The following is a 20,175-nucleotide window of genomic DNA, read 5'->3' on the forward strand; positions in this document are numbered from 1 at the left end:
ACTGCTGCCTTCAGGCTCACAGAGAAATTGGATTTGTGGACTGTAGAGGGAAGTGGTGAACATAACAACACTGCAATAGGACAAAGGACAGGTAGAAACAATCTGTCCATTAGACCAGTAACATACCGTTACTCCAGTTAAACCTGGGCCTTTTCCTTCAATTAGTTTATACATTTCTTGAAGTGCTTCCTCATCACTTTTGCCTTTAAATCGCTTCTTGGAGAGTTCTTGAAGAGCTTCCTTAAACTGCTCAAAAGTAATAGTTCTTACAGACTTTCCCCTGTTGAAACACACAGCAATTGAAAGAAATTACAAAGGAGCATAAAAGCATTTCAAGAATAGCAGAATGGCTTCAGTTTACCACAGTGAACAACAGACAACTGCAACAGAACAGGAAGGCCCATGCAACCCATTTACGATGTCAAAAAAAACATATCCCAGGAATATCACTTTATTTTTATATGTACATCAGTAGGACAGCACTTCATAGATTTCCCTTGATGAATATTCAGAAATAAAGAGGAAATAAAGCAACTGGGTTTACTGTCAAAATGCCTGCAGCTCGTCAAATTAAATACAGTCTCATTTGGTTGATCACTTATAATGCCTGCATGTATAAGACAAGACCTGAAGCGTGTTAGGTGAGTCTTTTTATTTACTACTTTTGATTCCTCTTTGAATAACTTATCATATTACTTATAAGTCACTATTCATGTGTTCACAAATAAATTAAGAATTATTCTGCTATTGTGTAAAGCAAACTACTGAAAAGCATTAAAATCCTGAAATTCCTCCTCAATTGAAGACTGACAAGTTTTTAAATAACACATTTAAATTCAATACTTGTTTTCCTTTGTAGACCATCATCTTCAAAAAACATTTAAAGGTATGCAGAAAACACAATATAGTAGCCTGGTAAACTCATAAATTTTGCTGTACAAGTGTGTGGTACAAATTCTGATAATGGGAAATTCCCACTTTACAAACACCAGTTTACACTGTCATTCCTGCAGATCTTTTTTGGTCCATCACACCAAAGGTTTCAGTTGACAGAACTCTTACAAAGCATTCACTACAGTGATATGTTTACCCAAAAGGAGGTTAATGCATGTCTATTTTGTAGCATTTTAAAATATTCAGTTTGGGCAGGAGATAATGTTGCAGAGTATGCACTGCTCCACTCAATTCCCTAATATTAATCTAGTTTTAGTGTTCCTCATTTTAAAATTCAGATATGAAGCAACAGCATTAGTGAGTTTACTCACCATTAAACAAAAAACAACTATTTTTACGAATTACAGCAGAGACAAACCACATCTTTTCCTGTTTTAGTAAACTACAGATTCTCTGATCTTTAGAATAAGAATTTACACCCCAAAATTTAGCCATATATTTTGAACTAAAGTTTGGCAGATCAAATAGAACCATTTTCAAAAAGATGTTTTGATACTTATACTGATATAATCTTAAACAGTACCATCTTCAAAAGCAGAAAATGTTTACATTACAAAAATCTCTAAGTTAAAGTAATATTTGAGAGTCCATGTTGCTGGGAAACATGCTACTACACAAGTTTTGTTTGCTGCTTGAGCATTTCTTTTTGTGCCAATTTGGAGAACATTTCAAGCAAATCAGGGGAAAAAATAACCAAGCACCACCACACAACCCAGACCAGTCCTTTCAACAGAGACAGCTGTTTATATAGGAATAAACAATAGATGCTAGGATAGAGAAAGTGTGCACCAGCAACAGAAATCTTGGGCTAGAAAAACAGTACACAGCAATCTAATTTTAATTCGAGTGTCAAAAAGACCACCGTGAAGAGCAATTCATCTATATGTCATGGATTTATCTTTGATCTTCTTTTAGATACCTTCAGTGGTCAAATCCCTCTCAGTTGGGGGATGCCTCCACTAATGAAAAGGGGAAATGAGATTTCTGGTTTAGCAACCAACAGTTAGAAAGTAACTCTTACTTCAATTAACTAAACAAAAATGAAATTTTATCCCAGGCTTTTACAACAAAGAGAAATCAGTTATTCAAAACAAAATTCAACACTAAGGGAACCCTCTAAATAATTGTTCATTACTAGCATTCTTTATTTTCAATGCAGGCCAACATATGTATCAAATGTCAGCAACCCCCACAAAATAAACTTTATGTGTTTTTTGACCAAACATTGCTGTTTGCAACTACTTGTCTGCTTTAGGTAAAGCATGTGCTGGAATATCTCAGAATTAGCTGGTAAAAGAACATCATGACAGTAGAAATAAAGAATATAATCCAGCATTTAATTAATCAGAAAGACAGGTGGAATAAACTGCAATTAACTACCTGGAATTTCTCCAGGATTCTCATTAATAGGATTAACATCCGTCTTCTGATGAAACACATCCAAGAACTTTTAAGTAGCACAAGAGGTCAAGACTTCATTTTGTTTTGCCTCTTATTTAGAAAAAGAAACCACTGTCAATCACTGCAAGGCTTCAGCATAACAACACCCTAAGGCCCTAAATTCTCTACAGACTCACTGCCAAGCCTAGAACTCAGGCCTTGTCAAAGGCAGCTTTCTGTAGCACATAGGTTTAGCTTGGATCATCAGTTAGGATCATTGCAGCGGGGAAGGGAATGACCACTTTCAGCAAAACCAGCAAAAATTCATGTTGACTTGTTTGTTTTTCACCAAATATTCTGAGTTGGAAGGGACCCACAAGGATCATCAAGTTCCAACCCTGAAGTGGTCAAACACAAGACCTTGTCACTATTAGCACCACATTCTACACAAATGAACCGATTTCAGGGTTATTTTAACACATGAAAAATTTCTGCTTGCCCACTTATTAAATAGAAGAGCATAACTTTTTTTTGGTATGAATTAAAAGGAAAAATACATAAATATGGCAGTCATGAGGAACAAAGAGCATTTGGTTTAAGACACATTTCATCTCTTCCCTGTCACTTACATGGGGCAAGGAAATGAGTGGATTTTTCCCCTTCAGCTTAAGGTAAAATCACAAATTAGACACATATGACCAAGGTACTATTGCAGCCGAATCCCGAAGGAGAAACAAATGTGCATCATAGCTGATACTCTTTACCAGGCAACAGCATTAATTGATGTTAAAAATAGGATTGGGAGTGAAGGAATTTTTTGCAACTATATCCCAAGTTTACTAAATAAAATAGCTTTAATTTTGAAATTTGTTATCTTTTTCTACACTCCAAAAATACCCCCTCTCACTCCCTCATATACTACAAAATTATCAAATCCACTAGTAAAGCACCAAAATTAACTCCAAAACTCTACAGCTACAACATATGCCAAGTCTTGTGGAAAACCCTAGGAACACAACATGTTCTTGCACTTTTGGTATGTGAGGTATGGTACATGTATGCCATGTATTAGCATCTAAATTATCAAGCAGCAATCCTATACCCCTCCTCTATCTAGAGACAGATCTCTAAAAGCTCTGAGCAGTTGCTGTCATCATGATTACTAACTAGAACAGCATGCTCCCCTCTCCTCTTTCTGTACAGTCATGGGTTGAATGTATAGGAGACCACTGACTGAGCAGGTAGAAATTACAGGAAAAGTCTTTCAACGAACCTTGATTTTACACACTCTCTCCAATCCAGGTCCACAAAAACACCCTAGGGGTAATGGACTTGTGAGTACTATTGGATGGAAAATTGGACATGAGCCAGCAACATGCACTCCCAGCCCAGAAAGCCAACAACTGTGTCCTGGGCTACACCAAAAGCAGCATGGGAGCAGGGTGTGGGAGGGGATTCTGCCCCTCTACTCTCCTGTGATGAGAGCCCACTTAGAGCACTGAATCCAGCTCTGGGGTCCCCAGCACAGGAAAGACACTGACCTGTTGGAGTGAGTCCAGAGCAGACCAGAGAGTTGATCAGAGAGAAGGAACAGTTCTGCCATGAAGACAAGTTGGGAGAGTTGGGGTTGTTCAGTCTGGTGGACACATGGCTCCAGGAGACCTTACTGCAGCTTTTAGGGAGCATACAAGGAAGGACTGGGGGCAGGCTTTCTAGCAGAGCTGTTGTGATAGGACAAGGTAATGGCTGCAAACTAAAATAGGGTAGATTCAGACTAGATATAAGGAAGACATTTTAGGAGGGTGGTGAAACACTGACAGCAAGAGGCTGTCCAGAGAAATGACAGATGGCCCATCCCTGGTCAGGCTGGATGGGGCTATGAGCAACCTGGTCTCATGCAATGTGTCCCTGCTCACTGGGAGAAGGGCGAGGTGGTGTGTTCACCTGGATGACATGTAAAAGGCTCCCTCCAACTCAAACTGTTTGAAAAATTGTAATACTATGAACACAGCATAATACACAAGGCTCTCATACCCCCAGTTTATTTTCACCATTTTTAATGTCCTGTTCACATTCAGGAAATCCCTTCCTTGTACCAGCTTTTCAGACCTCATGAACTTAAGAAAAAAACCTCAACCCATAACACCCCAAATAAACTAATTCCTTTTTATTAAGCAATGGCTACAAAGAATCAGCTTCTTTGTGTATATTTGTAACTTGTTTTTAGAAGCTCATTATAAATATCTCGTTTCCATGGGAATAACAAAACAAATATATTCACTTTCATTTTCCAAGTGTTACAAGTTCAAACAACTTGTCTACAATTAAGTATGCCAAGGGTGATCACTCAGCTCTTAACACTCATCTCTTAAGTTTAGCATTCCAGAGAGTTAGCATAGAAAGAGAAAAAACTGTATGTTTAAAAAAAAAATTTAAAATCAAGGCATCAGAATGAAAATTGAAACTGACCAGAAAGTAAGACAAAATGGAAAATAGCAACAAAGAAAGGAAGGTAGGAGGGAAAAAAGGTTTTTACAAAACGATGTGTCATAAGGTTGGCCACTTCAATGAAAAGAATAAAATATATGAAGGACATTAATAATAAAATTTTTAAAGCCCTATACTTCATTATGACACAAAGAAACCTTTATGTTTGGAAAGGATACATTCTTACATACCATTCTATTTTAAGCTCTGCTTCTTACAACAAACAGAATTACTGTAATGCATCATCCTTCAGTGGTGGAAACCGTATTCATGGTACAATAATGACAGCCTCCTCTACCTATGCCTACATTTGGGAACAGAATGAACATACTCAGAAGAATTTTAGGAAGCTTCCCATTACTTCCCGTCTTTGATAAGTCTCTCCATGTGTGGCTACTACATAATGGGAGATTCTGAACTGAAGGTCAAAATCCTCAGTTTGCTCTTGGGAGCCCAAGTTCACCTATATAAAAGCATCAGTTCTGTATCTGGACATCAGCACAGTAAACGGAGTGTAAAGTGTCAATCATTGGCCCAAAGTAGATTGGAACAGCAAGCAATGCAGCTTTCATTTGCAAATATTACTACTAACAGTGCCCCAAGTTCTTAAATGTGAAAAGTGTACTGCTGCAAATGGATACCATGGAGTTGAATACTATTTGGATTAACAGTTGTCCACAATTTCAGCTGAAAAGCTACACAATTACACTCCATATGCCCAATACACGAAATCCTTGACTGATATTAGATATCTTTATCTCCAGAGCACTAAAAACAGCTCAGTGTTAATAGAATAAAGTCTACAACTTAATGGGTCCTGCTGTGATCTTCAATCTACCAAAAGTCGTACCCAATTCCCATCACAATAGGATACTTTTCTATTTTCTTACACTGAAGATAGGAAAGAAAATGTAGAATAACTGAGAGAAGCTTCTATTTTTGTTAGTATGTCAGACAGGATTATGGCAGGATACAATATCCAGGACTGTTCTTCTGTGGAAATTGTCATCTATGGTCTAAGCAGGTCTGACAAGGGTCTAAAAACACTCTAACTAGAAGTGGGAGTCCAACAAATGTTTTTGCATAAACTTTAACAGCAGGAGTTTTGTTTCTAATTCTAAATTCACCAGGGACTTGAGTGTCTCATCAAATGAGCAGTCAAGTAAAACTCAACAGCATCTTTTCTTGTAAATTAGAACAGGACTTTGGGTACTTCCTACATTTATTCCCTTCTAAGGCAGTCTCATTCATTCAGAAAACAGAATGAAGAACCAAGCTGGCAAGAGAACGCACAAGCAGCTTATTTGTCACAGTTTCTGACCTACTGGCACAACAAGCCTGATCAGACTATTTCTGATTTGCCACTATTGCTCCCACATCTACGTAGGCAACTGCTAACTAATACTGGAACATTTCTTAATTATCAGAAGTAAACACTGAAAATTATTCAAATTAATCACATAAAAGCACCATCACTGAGAACAAGACCATTAGTCAGGCATTTTATCCTGACTAACTAAAGGCATATTTCCTAATGACATTCATCCCTGACTTCACACTTTAGCTGTTTCTCTTTTATCTTAACATGCCACACCAAAAAGTCACTACAGATGAAACTTATTGATTTTCATACAAAGATTTTTCTTACTTTGCACTTTACAGCAGCAACTTTATTATTATTTCTGTTACGGCCCAGAGCATTCACCCTTCTTTGTTTGGTAGAACAGACAGTTTCTCTTCCTTGCTACTTGTAAAAACACCAGGTCTTCACCATGTGGTCTATAAACATAATATACAGCGATAACAATTGCTAGCGTTACTTGTACTGCACACCTTAACAATCATAAGGTACCACAGACAAATTCAAATTCCTTGAAGCAAAATAGGTTTGTACCCATCTCTGCAAAACACAACACTCATCTAACAGATATATTTTTTCACAAGAATATCTGCTGTAATGCTATCACCACAAAGTCCAAGGCTGTGTAGCCAAGAAGCAGATTATGCTGCAGGGGTGGTGGTTAATTTTTTTTTTTTTTCATAGTTTATAATTTTCACTTTCTCCTTTCTGACACAACTCAGAATTTCTGCAGGTTATCAGCACAATAATTCATAACCAAGAAGTCCCAAACTAAAGGCAGGCCCCTAGGCAGCTAACCAGGCCGGTAGAACTTTGCAATCTAATGGAGTATTAAAGACATCCTGTGAAGGTCTGGTTTTCACTATGTATCAGTCAAGAACAGAATAAAAAACCTCTTAGATATATAGTGCAAAAAACCCCTTAAAATTAGAAAGAGAGGATTTTCTTGGATAAAACAGAACAGTGTATAATTAACCCAAAGCACAGGCTTGTGTACTAATTTTAAAAATAGAGCTGAGGATAGATGAGCAAGTGAAGAAATCTACTTCAATACTATCAGGATATTTGCACTGTACTGACAGCTCTGAAGAGATATGGTGAAAAAAACAAAATTAAGGTAACAAAAGTTCAGATATCACCTAGCATCAGACTTCTGCCCAATTATGGGTAAGACTGGGATACTGAAATTAGACATCTGTACGTTGATGCAAGCAGGAGTAAGTTGGCAAATTGTAAGGAAAGAGGCACTGACAATATTTTCAAAAAAGTGATCCTAGGAAGAAGCTACAACAGAGATCTTCAGCTGAAGTAGTGGTCACTTCTGGAACACAGGCACCTTTGAATGCATGGTTATTTACCACAAGTGGATTCTTTTGACGGGAAGAGTACGACTGACATCCAGATGACCTTCACAATTACTCTCTCTAAGATAGATAGCATGCTGGCCAAGTCACAGTACAGCAGCTTCATATACCCCATGACCACAAGTGAATGCCATTATCAGTTTTCTAGGAAAGAAAAACAAAACAAGCACAATGCAAAACACAGTACAAAATTCTCTCACTGTATCACTGCAAATAGTCTTCACTTACAGAATCCTCTCTGGGAGTGGGCCACAAGGGCAGAACACCTCAGATCATTTACTCAGGAACTGAACCTGGAATGGTCAGTTTTTCCTCCTGGTGCTTTTTGTTTCACAAGTGAGCAAGGGTAAAGCAGAGTATGCCCAGTTTATTCTAAGTGTCTGAAACTGGGACAGCTGCTAAGCAAGAAAAGTAGAAAGCAATGAAAATCTGAAGCAAGAGGACATCAACAGCTCACTAAACCAGCAGCTGACTTGATTTCATTGCAACTTAAATATTTCAGGGCTCTCTTACGAAAACTCTGTTTTTTGATCCTTCAGTTAACACATCTCTCCTCTTGACTTTTTTTCCTATCCTATGTGTTTCACTCATGGTGAAAATTCATTTCCTTTAAAATAAAACCTGAAATTCAAAAAAGACAAACCCAACAGCTATGAGCCAATCAGATAAAATAGTATTGGGAAGGGAACAAAGGGGGACTGGAGAATGAATATGATTTGGCAAAAACATTACTAAGTAAAAGCTTCCAAAAGAAAGCAAATCCCATAATGAGTTAAAGGGGTTAAAGAGATTTAATGGGATTTACAGAGGATGAGGAAAAGAGAAAGTCCAAGAAGACAGTAGGTCTGATAGCTATATACAGCTTAAAGGAATAGATTAAATTAGCTAAACAGAGTAGCAGAATCAAATTATTTCACATTCATTTGAGGTTTTCTTCAGTTTAAGAGAACAAAAATAATCTTGCATTTGAACATTTAATAATGAAAATTCATGTAATGGTTAGCTACTGATAAGAAGTATTAGGAAAATTCTGTGAAGCCTGAAGAAAGCACACGCCCCAACTTACATTAAGGAGTATGCAAGTGTATTTGGCATAAGAGGCACGGACCAGAGTTTGGAAAATGATAGAAACGTGCTCCCAAGTAGTCTGGGAGTACTTCAGCTTTTCCTTGTTATAGAAGAGAGTTATCCATCTTCTGGTTGTCAATCCTGTGGACTCTACCCAAATTACACACACAACAGATAGAAGATAATAATTTTATCACTCCTTAGAATGCCATCTACTCCTGTGAAAGAATCCAATGAATGACATACAACTTGCAGATAATGTTCAGTAACACAGAAATCCATTCCTTGGGTGTATGAAGGATTGGTACCGTTTGACAGCACAATATGGGTGGAAGTTAAGACATTAAAGGACATGACAGGGGTGAGTGAAACTAGCAGGAATATTGACCAAAGTACAGAAATATGTAGGAAATTCGGAGCAATTCAGAAAAGAGGCTGCAGACAGGTCTTAGATACAAATGGTAGGGAACAAACCAGTGCTGAAGCAGAATGACAACACCTCAAAATCAGGCTTCTGGAATATATGCTTGTTTCTTCTCTAGCAGGCTCAATTTATTTGCCATTTTCTTTGGTTCTTGTTATTTTAAGGAAATGCACTAGGCTAGGCATACATACAGACCATAGGGGAAGGGTGCAAAAACTAACCACAGTGTAACAACCCAATGCAATGCCCAGCTGCCAGAGACACTGCTGAGCACATCCAAAATACAAAAATCCAGGAGGACGATGTCATAGTGCTTATTAAGTCAGCTTCAAATAAATAAATTAAAGCAGTTAAGAATAGTTTAAGATTTACTAAGCATTCTTAATAGCTAATCACTTCATCTATCTGTCTTCCCCAGGCTGAGCTTACCACCATACAAGCTAGTGGTAAGAAGCTTTTTTCATACAATAATACCTACCATTTTATTTTGAGAGAGCTGAAAAAGCTGATACACCACTGCAGTTTCAAAAGCTCTTTCTGCTGTTGAAGAGCAAGGGCTTAGGGCAAAGGCTTTACAGCTGAGAGGACAGGGCAAAAAACCAACATCACTTGTACTTTCTCCACCAGTTAAAGCAGTGCACATGAACACACTGCCTGATAACCCAGGGAAAGAAAAGTAGAATACACAGATAAGGCATCCTTCTGCAGCTCACCAGCAATCCCATGTGAGCTGACATGTCTCATTCACGTCCCAGAACAAAAAAAAACCCAAAAAAACCCCAAAAAAAACCAACCAACCAAACAAACAAACAAACAAACCAGATTTTGGGTTTATTTTGATTCTCTCTCTTGATTTCACACCTAATGTGAAAACATGTGATTAAAAATGAGACAAATCAAAGTATAATGAAACAAGATCCAACACAAACATTGTTCTAGACTATTGTGACAAGCCATGACCATGAGTAAGGTCAACGCTGCATGGCCAAACATCTTCTAAGCAGAAGTGAATGCATTTTATCCCAAGCAGTTAATTCATAGAAACTATACAACATTGTTCACAAGTATGACTAGAAAAATATTCTCCATGACAGCTTTCAGATTACTAGCTATTTTTCAGGACTTCATTTATATTACTAACCTGAATTTATATAAATACATGACACTCAGAGATAGGAAAAGAGACACAACCTAATGAACTTTCATATTAGCACCCTCAGGCTTTTGGTAACCAGTAGCCTTCCTCACTGCTTTCTCTTTACATACAGTATCGGTGTTTTGACTGAGCTGACATACAGGGAAGACATTACCTTTTTTGATGAGACCAGTTAACCAAGAACAGCACATGACATTTGACAGGGGAATAAAAAGTAGAATTTTTACAACAGAGAACAGAGTTACTTAAGACTGCTGTTTTTATTAATGAGACCCAGAACAGAAAAGCTTCATATCTAAGAACTAGATATTTAATGATTATATGGTATGACATCTTACTTGATTTAGAGAAAATTCAAACTCAGGGGGACAAAGAACAATGGCATTATTAAACAGGGCTGGACATAGTAAGATCTTAACTCCTTAAGTCTCAAGATATTAGATATTAGAGCTTAAATGATGCTTTCATTGAGAACTGAACTGGACTTTGAAAGTAAACCATTGCACAAGGGACAGAATAATAACTGAATCCAATTCTTTATTATGGGACAGCACTGAACATCCATGCTTCTGTCTAACAACATATTACTTAAAAATTTTTCTCCTCTCAGTTTTTAAAATTACATTAAAACAAAAACCCTAATTTTATGTGCTACTGACTTTCCTGGAAATTCTTTCTTATTTTCCTCCTCAGATACTGTGATGTTTCAGCAAAAACTCTAGCTGTGTATCCTTACAATGTCTAATATCATGAGGAATTAATTTTTAATTCCCAGACAGGAATTTAATAACTACCAAATTTTTTAGCCATTTTTCCTACATTGAGCCAATCCAGATCAGAGCAGCACACAAAGTACAATGCAAAATGGTGGCAAGGTAAAGGATGAGTATTGTGGGGACATGTTTTTAAATTACTACGAAGCTCAAGTAAAACCACAAGTACAACTTGAACATTTTTTTGCTTGTTCCTATGGAGAAAGGTGTCTGGATTACTTTTTCAGTGAGGCCTCAGACAAAACTCCCATCCTAATTCAGAAATTACACTGGTCAATATAAAGAAAAGAAGTCCCAAGCTGATGACAAGAAAAATGAAGGAAAAGGGATGAGTAACACAACCCTGAATTCATATAGAGCATATTCAATCCATTATTCAGGCATGGCAGCTGTTTGTTAATCACCATAGTGCACCAGGATACAGCAAGTTTACTTGTATTTCTTGGCCAAGAAATTCAGAAAGTGCTGTCTGATAGCTGAGGTAACCAGCTCCAGGACATTCCTCCCCACCCTCCAACTAAATATTTCCAGTTGCAGACTGGTTTTTGGTGACTTTTTTGTGAGAAAGGTACAATACCGTTTAATATTATACATAAGAAATATTATACATATTTTAAAAAATAGTTTTGCATTGTTATTTCTGAAACATAATTAAAACAAAGCAACACAGCTTCATGTATTTGGGAGCTGCAGCCAAGCTCAGCAGTAAGCAACTCATTGCTTACTAAAATACAGCTATGGAAGCCAGAGCAGCAGTCCTCTAATCCAAGGTGGAATTTTCCTTTAGAGTTTAATTACACAGAATTTAAAACCAAGAGTTTTAGCAGATTGTCTCACTAAGAAAATATCATTGTCAGATGGTTTTACTACAGCACCATTCCAGTTTTTCAAAGGATTTCACAGAGTTGGATTGTTTTCCATGTCAAATCACATCTAACCACAAAAGCAATTTCTGAATCCAGTGACAGCTCAATGATAGGGAACTCTCTAAGTAAAAAAGTATGTGTTTGTGGAAGAGGTTGTTTCAGTGATCCTGATGACAGAGAGAAAACACGGATGTATGTATATCTGCTAACATTTTTTCTGGCAATATGAGAAGGTGGCAGAATTAAAAATAGACAGCTGGTGTTAACTGATGCCAGCACGACCTCAGTGTGTAAGAGTCATTGACCACGGTTGGAGATAGAAAGGTGTGAAATCGTGAAATCAAGAATGACACACCAAGTGAAAAAAGAGAAACAAACTACAGTGTTAGTCCATATCCATAGGTCACATTCAAAGAAAGCCACAAAAATGTTTGCCATAACCAACAGCCAAGGACCAAAACATGACCTTCAAGAAAGGAGAATCCAGACTGCAGCTATGCACAGAGCAGAAACCAGACATTTTCTCTTTCAAAGAAAACAAGAAATAATGAATAAACTGCATATTTCTCCCATACTGGAAGACTGCCTTCCCATATGAAAGGGAAAATTGGATGGTGACAGCAAAGCTCTAAATACACAATTCCCAACCTTGGAGAATTTCCCATTCTATGTCTGTTTCTCGCAAAGGAGATTTCACTCTATGTTAAAATGACAACATCCACAATGATGTTCTGCTCCCCATGTCCTTTTTACCTTCATGTCTTATGAAACAGCAATTAGAGATGCAATTGTCTGCATTGGCAGCACTCTCATTTTACAAAACAAAAAGCAAGATAGAAGAATAGGTAGACTGTGGCCAAAACAGTCTCGCAAACAGTTTATGAATGAGAGTTGGAGAGCATTTGAAGAGGTATCCACTTGAAGAGAACAATACTATTTTTAAAATGTGCAGATGGAAAATGTTAAGGCTAAATTATAGAGCAGCAAAACCCCTGTAACACTTATACATGAGAGTGCCTCATTTTCACTACAGATCCACAAGACAAATCCATATGTCTGCTACTGCTGGTGCAGAGAATATTCTTTAATAAGTTCTTCTGCCATGCCTTTATCACTTCTTCTGCTATGCCTTTATCCTTAGCGTAACTTGTGGAGATCGGTACCTACCTTTGCACAGCTTAGAGTAAAAATAGCTAATGCATCTGACCACTTACTTCATATACCTCAAGAGCAATCTCTAGGCACTTTTCATCTCAACACAAGGTTGTTGCAGTTGACAATGCAACCCTCAATCTGAATGAAGATCCCCCTACTAATCATAACCAAGAACAACTGTATGAAGCTGCTGTATACCTCACAAGTAATTAGGGCATGCCTGTGAGCTTAGAGACCAAAATAATTCAACATAGGCAAAGCACAGTTTTATCAATCTCCTCACAAAGAAACCCACAACTCAAAAGAAAGAGAAAGCCTGCCAAACAACTAGTTATAATAAAGCTACCTCCAGCTTCAAAAAGAAGCCACTTTGACTCCTTGGGTGAGAGAGACTGATTCTCTCTCTCTGTGTCCAGAGCAGGGAACATATTTTCCAAATGGAACTCTCAGTTGTACCACAGAATCTGCAGAACAGTCCATGCCAATAATGTCTTGGCACTTTGTAAAAGCTATAAACAGAGAGTGACCAAATTTTCTACAGGGATCTGTCACCTCCCCTGGATTAAAGATCTGTATATCAATCTTTACAGTGCTGACTCATGTGCATCTGAAACCAATCCAAAAGAAAGGCAGAAAATTATGACAGTTGATACCAATACAGATATTCTCTCATTTACGTTGCACTTCTCTATTCAAAACATGCAAAAGTTTACAATGGAGGTTTATCCACACAGTTGCAGACATCATCATCACAAACCAAAATGATAAGAAACAATTGGGAAGACTCCAAGATGCTGGACTGAATTGTGAAAGCAAAGAGGAGACTATAAAAGAGCAAGCATACACACTTTTGGAAATCTGTGACTTAATAGACCAACACCTACTGAAGGAAGGTATCGAGCCAATGCTGGGTAAGATTGCTGCCCTCTTGATTTTTGCTTTGTACAAAAGGGTACTTTCATCTACAAACACAAATTAGTACATTCTTATGCTAGCAGTCTCCAGCAGCTCTCAGTTACTTACATTCAGAAAATGAAGCTTCACATCCATTTTTCTTGGATTACTATTTCAATTTTGCAAACTGTTTTCTTCAAAGCCTACGATTTCACCAGCAGAAGCAACAAAGTATTGCTCCAAACTGTCATCCACTGACATGTTGGTGCAAGAATATTCAATGTATCTATTCCCACAATGTTTTGTATAGAAGGGCAAGTTTTCTAAATAGCGGACAGTAAATGATGCATTTAGTATTAAGACTTCTGTGCCCTTATCCCAATGCATGTCAGAAAACTGTCTTACTTTCCAGGTATATACTAACTTATCTGTGGTGCAAAATCTTCTGAATGAAGACTACTGATGAATTTCCATAGGACCTAACTTGACATATAGGGGTCTTGCCCTCCATCAGCACTTCTAATAGGGTAGATGCTGTTTGCAAGCAAGTATATCCTCATAACCTAAAAAGCACAAAGCAAACTGGCTCTTGCAAGAAAACAGATGGTACAAAACCAATAGATTAACACAATGTATATAATACAGTTCAGTTCTATGTTTTGTGTTGCATGTATCAGCCCTGTGCAAGTCTACTCTGAAACCTCCCAAAACACACAACTGACAAACATCTTTGCAGGCTTACATGTTGGTCTTTTTTATTACAGAACCTCTACATTAGGAATATTTAATCAAGTAGTCAATTTAATTTAGCGTAAGTTCCTGATGGATGTATTTATGGTTATTTAATGTCTCACAGTAACGACAGCAAAACCAGCACGAATTCAACAGCAAATGTTTTGGGCAAATTCTCTCCTTCAATTACTTAAAGTTTGACAGGGTAGAACACAATCAAAGCAAGTTTTATTCACTCCTGAACATCTCATCCTACACATACAGAGTACCCTATACCTACAGAAACAAAGCTCTGAGATCACAGCTACAAAAACTCACTTTTTTAAGTCTTTATGTCTTTCTAACTTGCAGCACTTATAGGGTGCCTACCCCTTTAGAGGCATTAGAAGCCAAATCTTCTCACACTTCAAAGCTCAAGAAAGCCCTCCAGATTTTCAAATGGAGCTTCATAAAGATGACAAGCAGAAATTCTGGCCAGAAATCTTCTGAGTACATGCAAACCAGGTACACTCTACATGCTTCATTTTCTAAAAACAACAGCATATGACAATTAACAATGCTGTTGAGAGGTAAGTCAATACTGTAACCCCTTTAAAAATTACTATGTATGTTGCAGAAGCTGTGCTCTTCAGCAAATTACTTCCTCCAAGATTAAGAGATCATACCTGGGGCAAGCACATATAGAAATCTAATCAACACTTGGCCTGAGTTTTGGGTAACTGTCTCTAGAAAATATGCCTTGTCATCTTCTTTATCTCGACACTTTGACAAATTGAGTCAAAAAACTTCCAAAAAGAGCAAATGTTATGTCAAATAATATCAAGCCAATGCCCCTAACATTAAAGAAGGCCAACCCTCCATGGGTAGTCCTCCTTAAATCCGATTGCTCTTATTTACCTCTCCTGTTTACCTCAGCTTAGCACCACTTCACTGTCCACCCGGACTATGGCTTTCACAGATTAGTACTCAAAGACAAGGAAGCCAATGACTGGGTGACACACTGTAGCATCTGAAAGGGAAATAAAAGGAACAATCTTCCAAACATGCATGAGATAGTGTATTGTTGGACAAAGAACACAAAACTACATCAGGAAAGGAATTATCAAAATTGTTCAAAATGGCCAATGCTAACTGAAGCTGCAGTCAGCTGGATTTGCAAGTCAGACGCAAAACTAGAATGTTAAATCAGCACACAGAGTTCATCCTATTCAGTATAGAAGCAGGAAAACTAAGCAGCTTATTAACTGCCTAGTACCCTCTCTGTAGCTTTTTCATCTGGTTAGAGGAGTTCCAGTAGGCAACAGTCTGTTGTCTTGAAAAAAAAAAAAAAGGATCAAGCTAGCTCTTTGTAGCATTTTAGTACAACAGACTCCCCAGCTACAACATCCACTTCAGCATAATGTAAAGCTCTCAGCTGAGGTGATGAAAGAAAAGAAACCTATCTGGAAGAGGACAGCACAGCTCCAGCTTTTCTGTAAAGGTAAGGAAATAATTTCTATTTGATTTTACTATGAAATCTTGAGAAAAAAATCATGCTATTTATGTTTTTTTTAATAAAGGATGGATTGCTGAAACACATGGCAAATGCACTGGCTCTCTAAAGGATCTACTAAATTGAATATTCTCATTGTTCTCTTTAAACTGGTACCAGGACTTACTGGAAAAAAATTATTTGATCATATTATAGTCATTAATTTTAGATTTGCATTCACACTCCATTAGCTCTAATAATTAGCATTAAAAAATGTCCTGAACTCAAATCTCAGACAGTCCACCACCATTTTCATCTGACATCCAGAATTAAAATTCTTTATTCCTGGATATACACAGGACAATCACCTAATAGACTGGCTGCCACATGGCATATTTTCTTTTACTATAACTACCTTTCTGTACCTACCCATATTGTTCTGTTAGACTTGAAACCTATCTCTCAACCTACAAAGTTCTTTAGACTGAGAAAAGACAGAACCTATAAATGTCAAATTACTCCCTTTTTCTTATTCTTCCTATCTATAGGCTCTTTTAAGAATACCAGCTCACCTGTTAAATTTTTTGCTGAAAATTAAAAATGAGACAAAAAAAATAAAATGAAACATCCTCCCTAGAAACCGTCTTGTAGAGCTGAAAACATTAATCAATGCATACTGCTTAGAAACCTATGAAACCTTCTGTTGGCACCATGCCAAATGCAAACAGTTTGACACATGCTGATCTTCACTGGGATTACAAATGCCCCAGGCATCTATTTCCATACAACATCCATGACAGGAAGAAAACGCAAACAGCCTAAATTTGGAAGAAAGGTTTCAAAATGCAACACAGGAATACAGCCCATAAAGGAGTATCAAAATAGGACTCCTTGTGTTCCCCTAGTAACACAAAGTATCTTAAGTGTGGAGCAGCAGTAGCTGCTGTGCACAGAAACTGATGGGAGAGCTGATGGTAAATACTGCAGTCCTCACTTTTTAAGCAGCCCATACCACAGAGGATTGTTCTAGCAGAAGCAAACACCTAACACCTTTTTGTGAAATACAGACTGCATATGATGATGACCCTGAACTGCCCATCCTCAACTCTATGATCCTCTAGTCAGTAGCTTCTTTTATTACTCTCACACTGGTCTGGGTCAGATAAACCCTCCATTCTCAGTGCTGTCAGTTCTATTCAGAAGTTTAACAAACACTACCCCACAGAGAGTAACAAACACCTCAAATATCAGAAAACAGCTAAATCCAGGCTTAATGGATTTACTCATTACAATTTCCAGTGCAGTACCAATGGGTTACCACTGGTACTGCACTGGAAATTGTAATGAGTATATGTGGAGATTCTGTATAACTGAGATAGATTCCAGACAATAAGCACAGACTCAATTTTGTTATCTCACACAAATTTTACAGTTGTGCTGTAATGAACTACTATTGTGTTACAGTACCACTGTATTATATATTGTTAACTGCAAGAAAAACAACTTCTCTTGTACACAATTATAATGATATAAAAGCTATCAGTTTAATATTTTACACACCATTAAAAACACCATACTGACAGTACAACAAATACTTGTTAGCTTACATTCATTTTTAAACAGTATCTGCAACTGAAGGGCATATAATAAAGATCCAAGACATCTGGGCAATGAAGCAAGTGCTGTCATGTGTCATGAGAGTCACAGCCTGGTGCCAAAGATCACCAGTGTTCTGCAGCTGTTTATGCCCATGATCACAAACGGCACTAAGTGGTACAATGCTCTCCTGTATCAGCAGAGACAAACAGATGAGCTGGCTCCTGCTCACCAGATGATGGTGGTGGCTTATCCTTTTTTTCAGAGTCTTCTATGTTTCTGCCTAGAAGAAGAGCGCTGTAGAAAACTTTTAGCTGTTCTGAGCTAAATGAGAATAAGGTAAGAGAAGTATATACCAGTTAGCGAAGGAAAAATATATTTAGTGGAAAGCTCTGCAGCTGCACTGGCTTGGCTTGTTTGTGGCAGGAAAACTGTATGAATTTTATGGACTCAAAAGACCCCATAAAATTAACTCTTGTGTCAAAAGGCTAGAAGCATCACATGAAGCCTCAACCATGAAAGTAAGGTAACAGTGCGAGACTGGAAGATTTCCCACACTTTCAACGCTTTTCCTTCCAGAACAAAGCTGAGGCAAAGAAGAGGAAAGACAATTCAGTGCTGCCAAGGTAGTGTTCCTCATTTTCTGTCAGCACACATTACCATCCCCTCCTCAAAGCTCACAGTTCAAAACCCAAGCAAAAGTCACAAAAGCTTTGCACCCAGCACAGTGCAAAGGGCTCCACGAGCAGGGCAGTGCAGCACCACACTCCTGCAGCTGCACAGGGCTCACTCCTGCAGCACCACAGCCCCTGGCAAGCTTGCGGGAACTCTGTGCTGGGCAGCTCTGCACACAGCATGGCACCATTCCCAAAAGGCTCTCCACAACCAGTTCCTGGGAAGGAAAAGCACCAAGAAAACCTACTGACCTTCAGGAATATCACACCTTCCCAACAGACACCGAGTGCCCTCGCTTTCACAATGAACTCTTGGCTCCACTGAAACAACTTTGCCTCAAGGTATTTTCCACCGCTTGCCATCGCTGACAAAGATTTGGGCTTGATTTAAAGCTGCTCCACAGCTTAGGCAGAAACTTAATGATGCAAAACCCTGCAGTTGGGTTTTCTGGCTGGTTTTCCTTCCTGAATTAAAAATGTCCAGAGAGTACAGAAACAGTCCCTGCCTGCCTCAGGGACTGACTGAGTCTCTTCAGCAATCAGTGTTGCGAGTGCCTGCACTGCCAAAACACTCGCGACAGGCAGTAGGTGAGCTGCTCCTCTTACTCCTCACCAGAAGGATGCAACACCTTGGCCACAGTACTCCTGGCTACACTGTCAGCTGCAGTCAGCTTTCCTCGCTGAAACTTAATGCTTTCCAACATTTGCTCCTTCCACCATAAAACTTCACTATCTAACAGCACACCCTCCTAGAATAAGTTGCCATGGAGATTTCTTTATGCAATTAAAATGGTCTGGGAGCCTGCAGAATCAGCACCAACATTCACAGGCTCAGCAAGGTTTTGAAATTATCAATCTGCTGGTAATATCCACAACCTTTGTAAAAATAAGAAACAAAAAATTACTGTAACATGGAAAAAAAATTCAACGGGAAAGTCTGCCCTTTTTGGGGGTGTGGGGGGCATTGTACTAGAACTTCATATTAAAACTGTATTTACTTTGGTTTTAAATTCATGGGAATACATGCACATGCATTAGAAGTCTGCAGAAAGTCAGAAACAGAGATCAAGCCTTCAGATAAAATTTGGATTTCATTCGTGTTGCTTTGCTTTACCACACGCACAGACACACCTACACAAACGTAAATAAGCACCTCCACTTCAATAATGCCAGAAAGTAACACCACTTTAACTAATCCTGGTGAGGATTTCATTTCCAGTCTTTAATGAGACTTGCTCCAATTCAGTTGCAAAAAAGTCTTCCTAAACATCTTGATAATGGAAAGAATACATCAATTAGGCTCAAGTCAAGCCCCTGTTGTTTTTTTAAGGAACGCCAAACAAAAACGTTGAAGAATGATAAACACTACATCAGATGGAGCACACTTGCATTCACAAACATCACATCCCAAGCAGACTACATCTAAATTGTTTAAGTAGTTTTACACACATAGGCAGATTAAATATATCTAATTGCAACATACATAATATATTAATCCTCCTTCTGAGATGAAGGATTTCTAGCTCATGTCTACTTTTAGGAGTAAATAGCATCCATATACATACATTTTTTTCCCTATAAAATTTCCACTCCAACTTCAAAACAAGAAGTTAATTTTTACTGCCTATACAGGAGCACAAAGAAACTTGTATTTATTTCAAATGTCACCATGTACTACAACCAGCCCCGGACCATCTTGGTGGCCATGCACCACGCCTGTTCCAGTGTATCAATCTATTTCCTGCACAGGGGAGCCCCAGACTGGGCACAGCACTCCCAATACACTCTTACAAGTCCAAGCTGCATGCAAGGATCACTTCC

General features: G+C 38.2%; 1 protein-coding gene across 8 annotated transcripts in view; it reads right to left on the reverse strand.

The window, feature by feature from the left end:
- Nucleotides 1–20,175, reverse strand: part of TPPP (tubulin polymerization promoting protein) — a 72,520-nt gene that overhangs the window by 29,641 nt on the left and 22,704 nt on the right. For all 8 annotated transcript variants that reach the window (XR_010363397.1, XR_010363396.1, XR_010363394.1 and 5 more), the window contains exon 3: nucleotides 127–280. Coding sequence is in view for 4 of the 8 variants with exons in the window: in XM_064421875.1 (XP_064277945.1) it covers nucleotides 127–280 (154 nt within the window). In the remaining 4 variants the exon portion in view is untranslated. The remainder of the gene's footprint in view (nucleotides 1–126; nucleotides 281–20,175) is intronic.

This window comes from Passer domesticus, chromosome 1 (assembly GCF_036417665.1).
Source record: "Passer domesticus isolate bPasDom1 chromosome 1, bPasDom1.hap1, whole genome shotgun sequence".
NCBI classification, from domain to species: Eukaryota; Metazoa; Chordata; class Aves; order Passeriformes; family Passeridae; genus Passer; species Passer domesticus.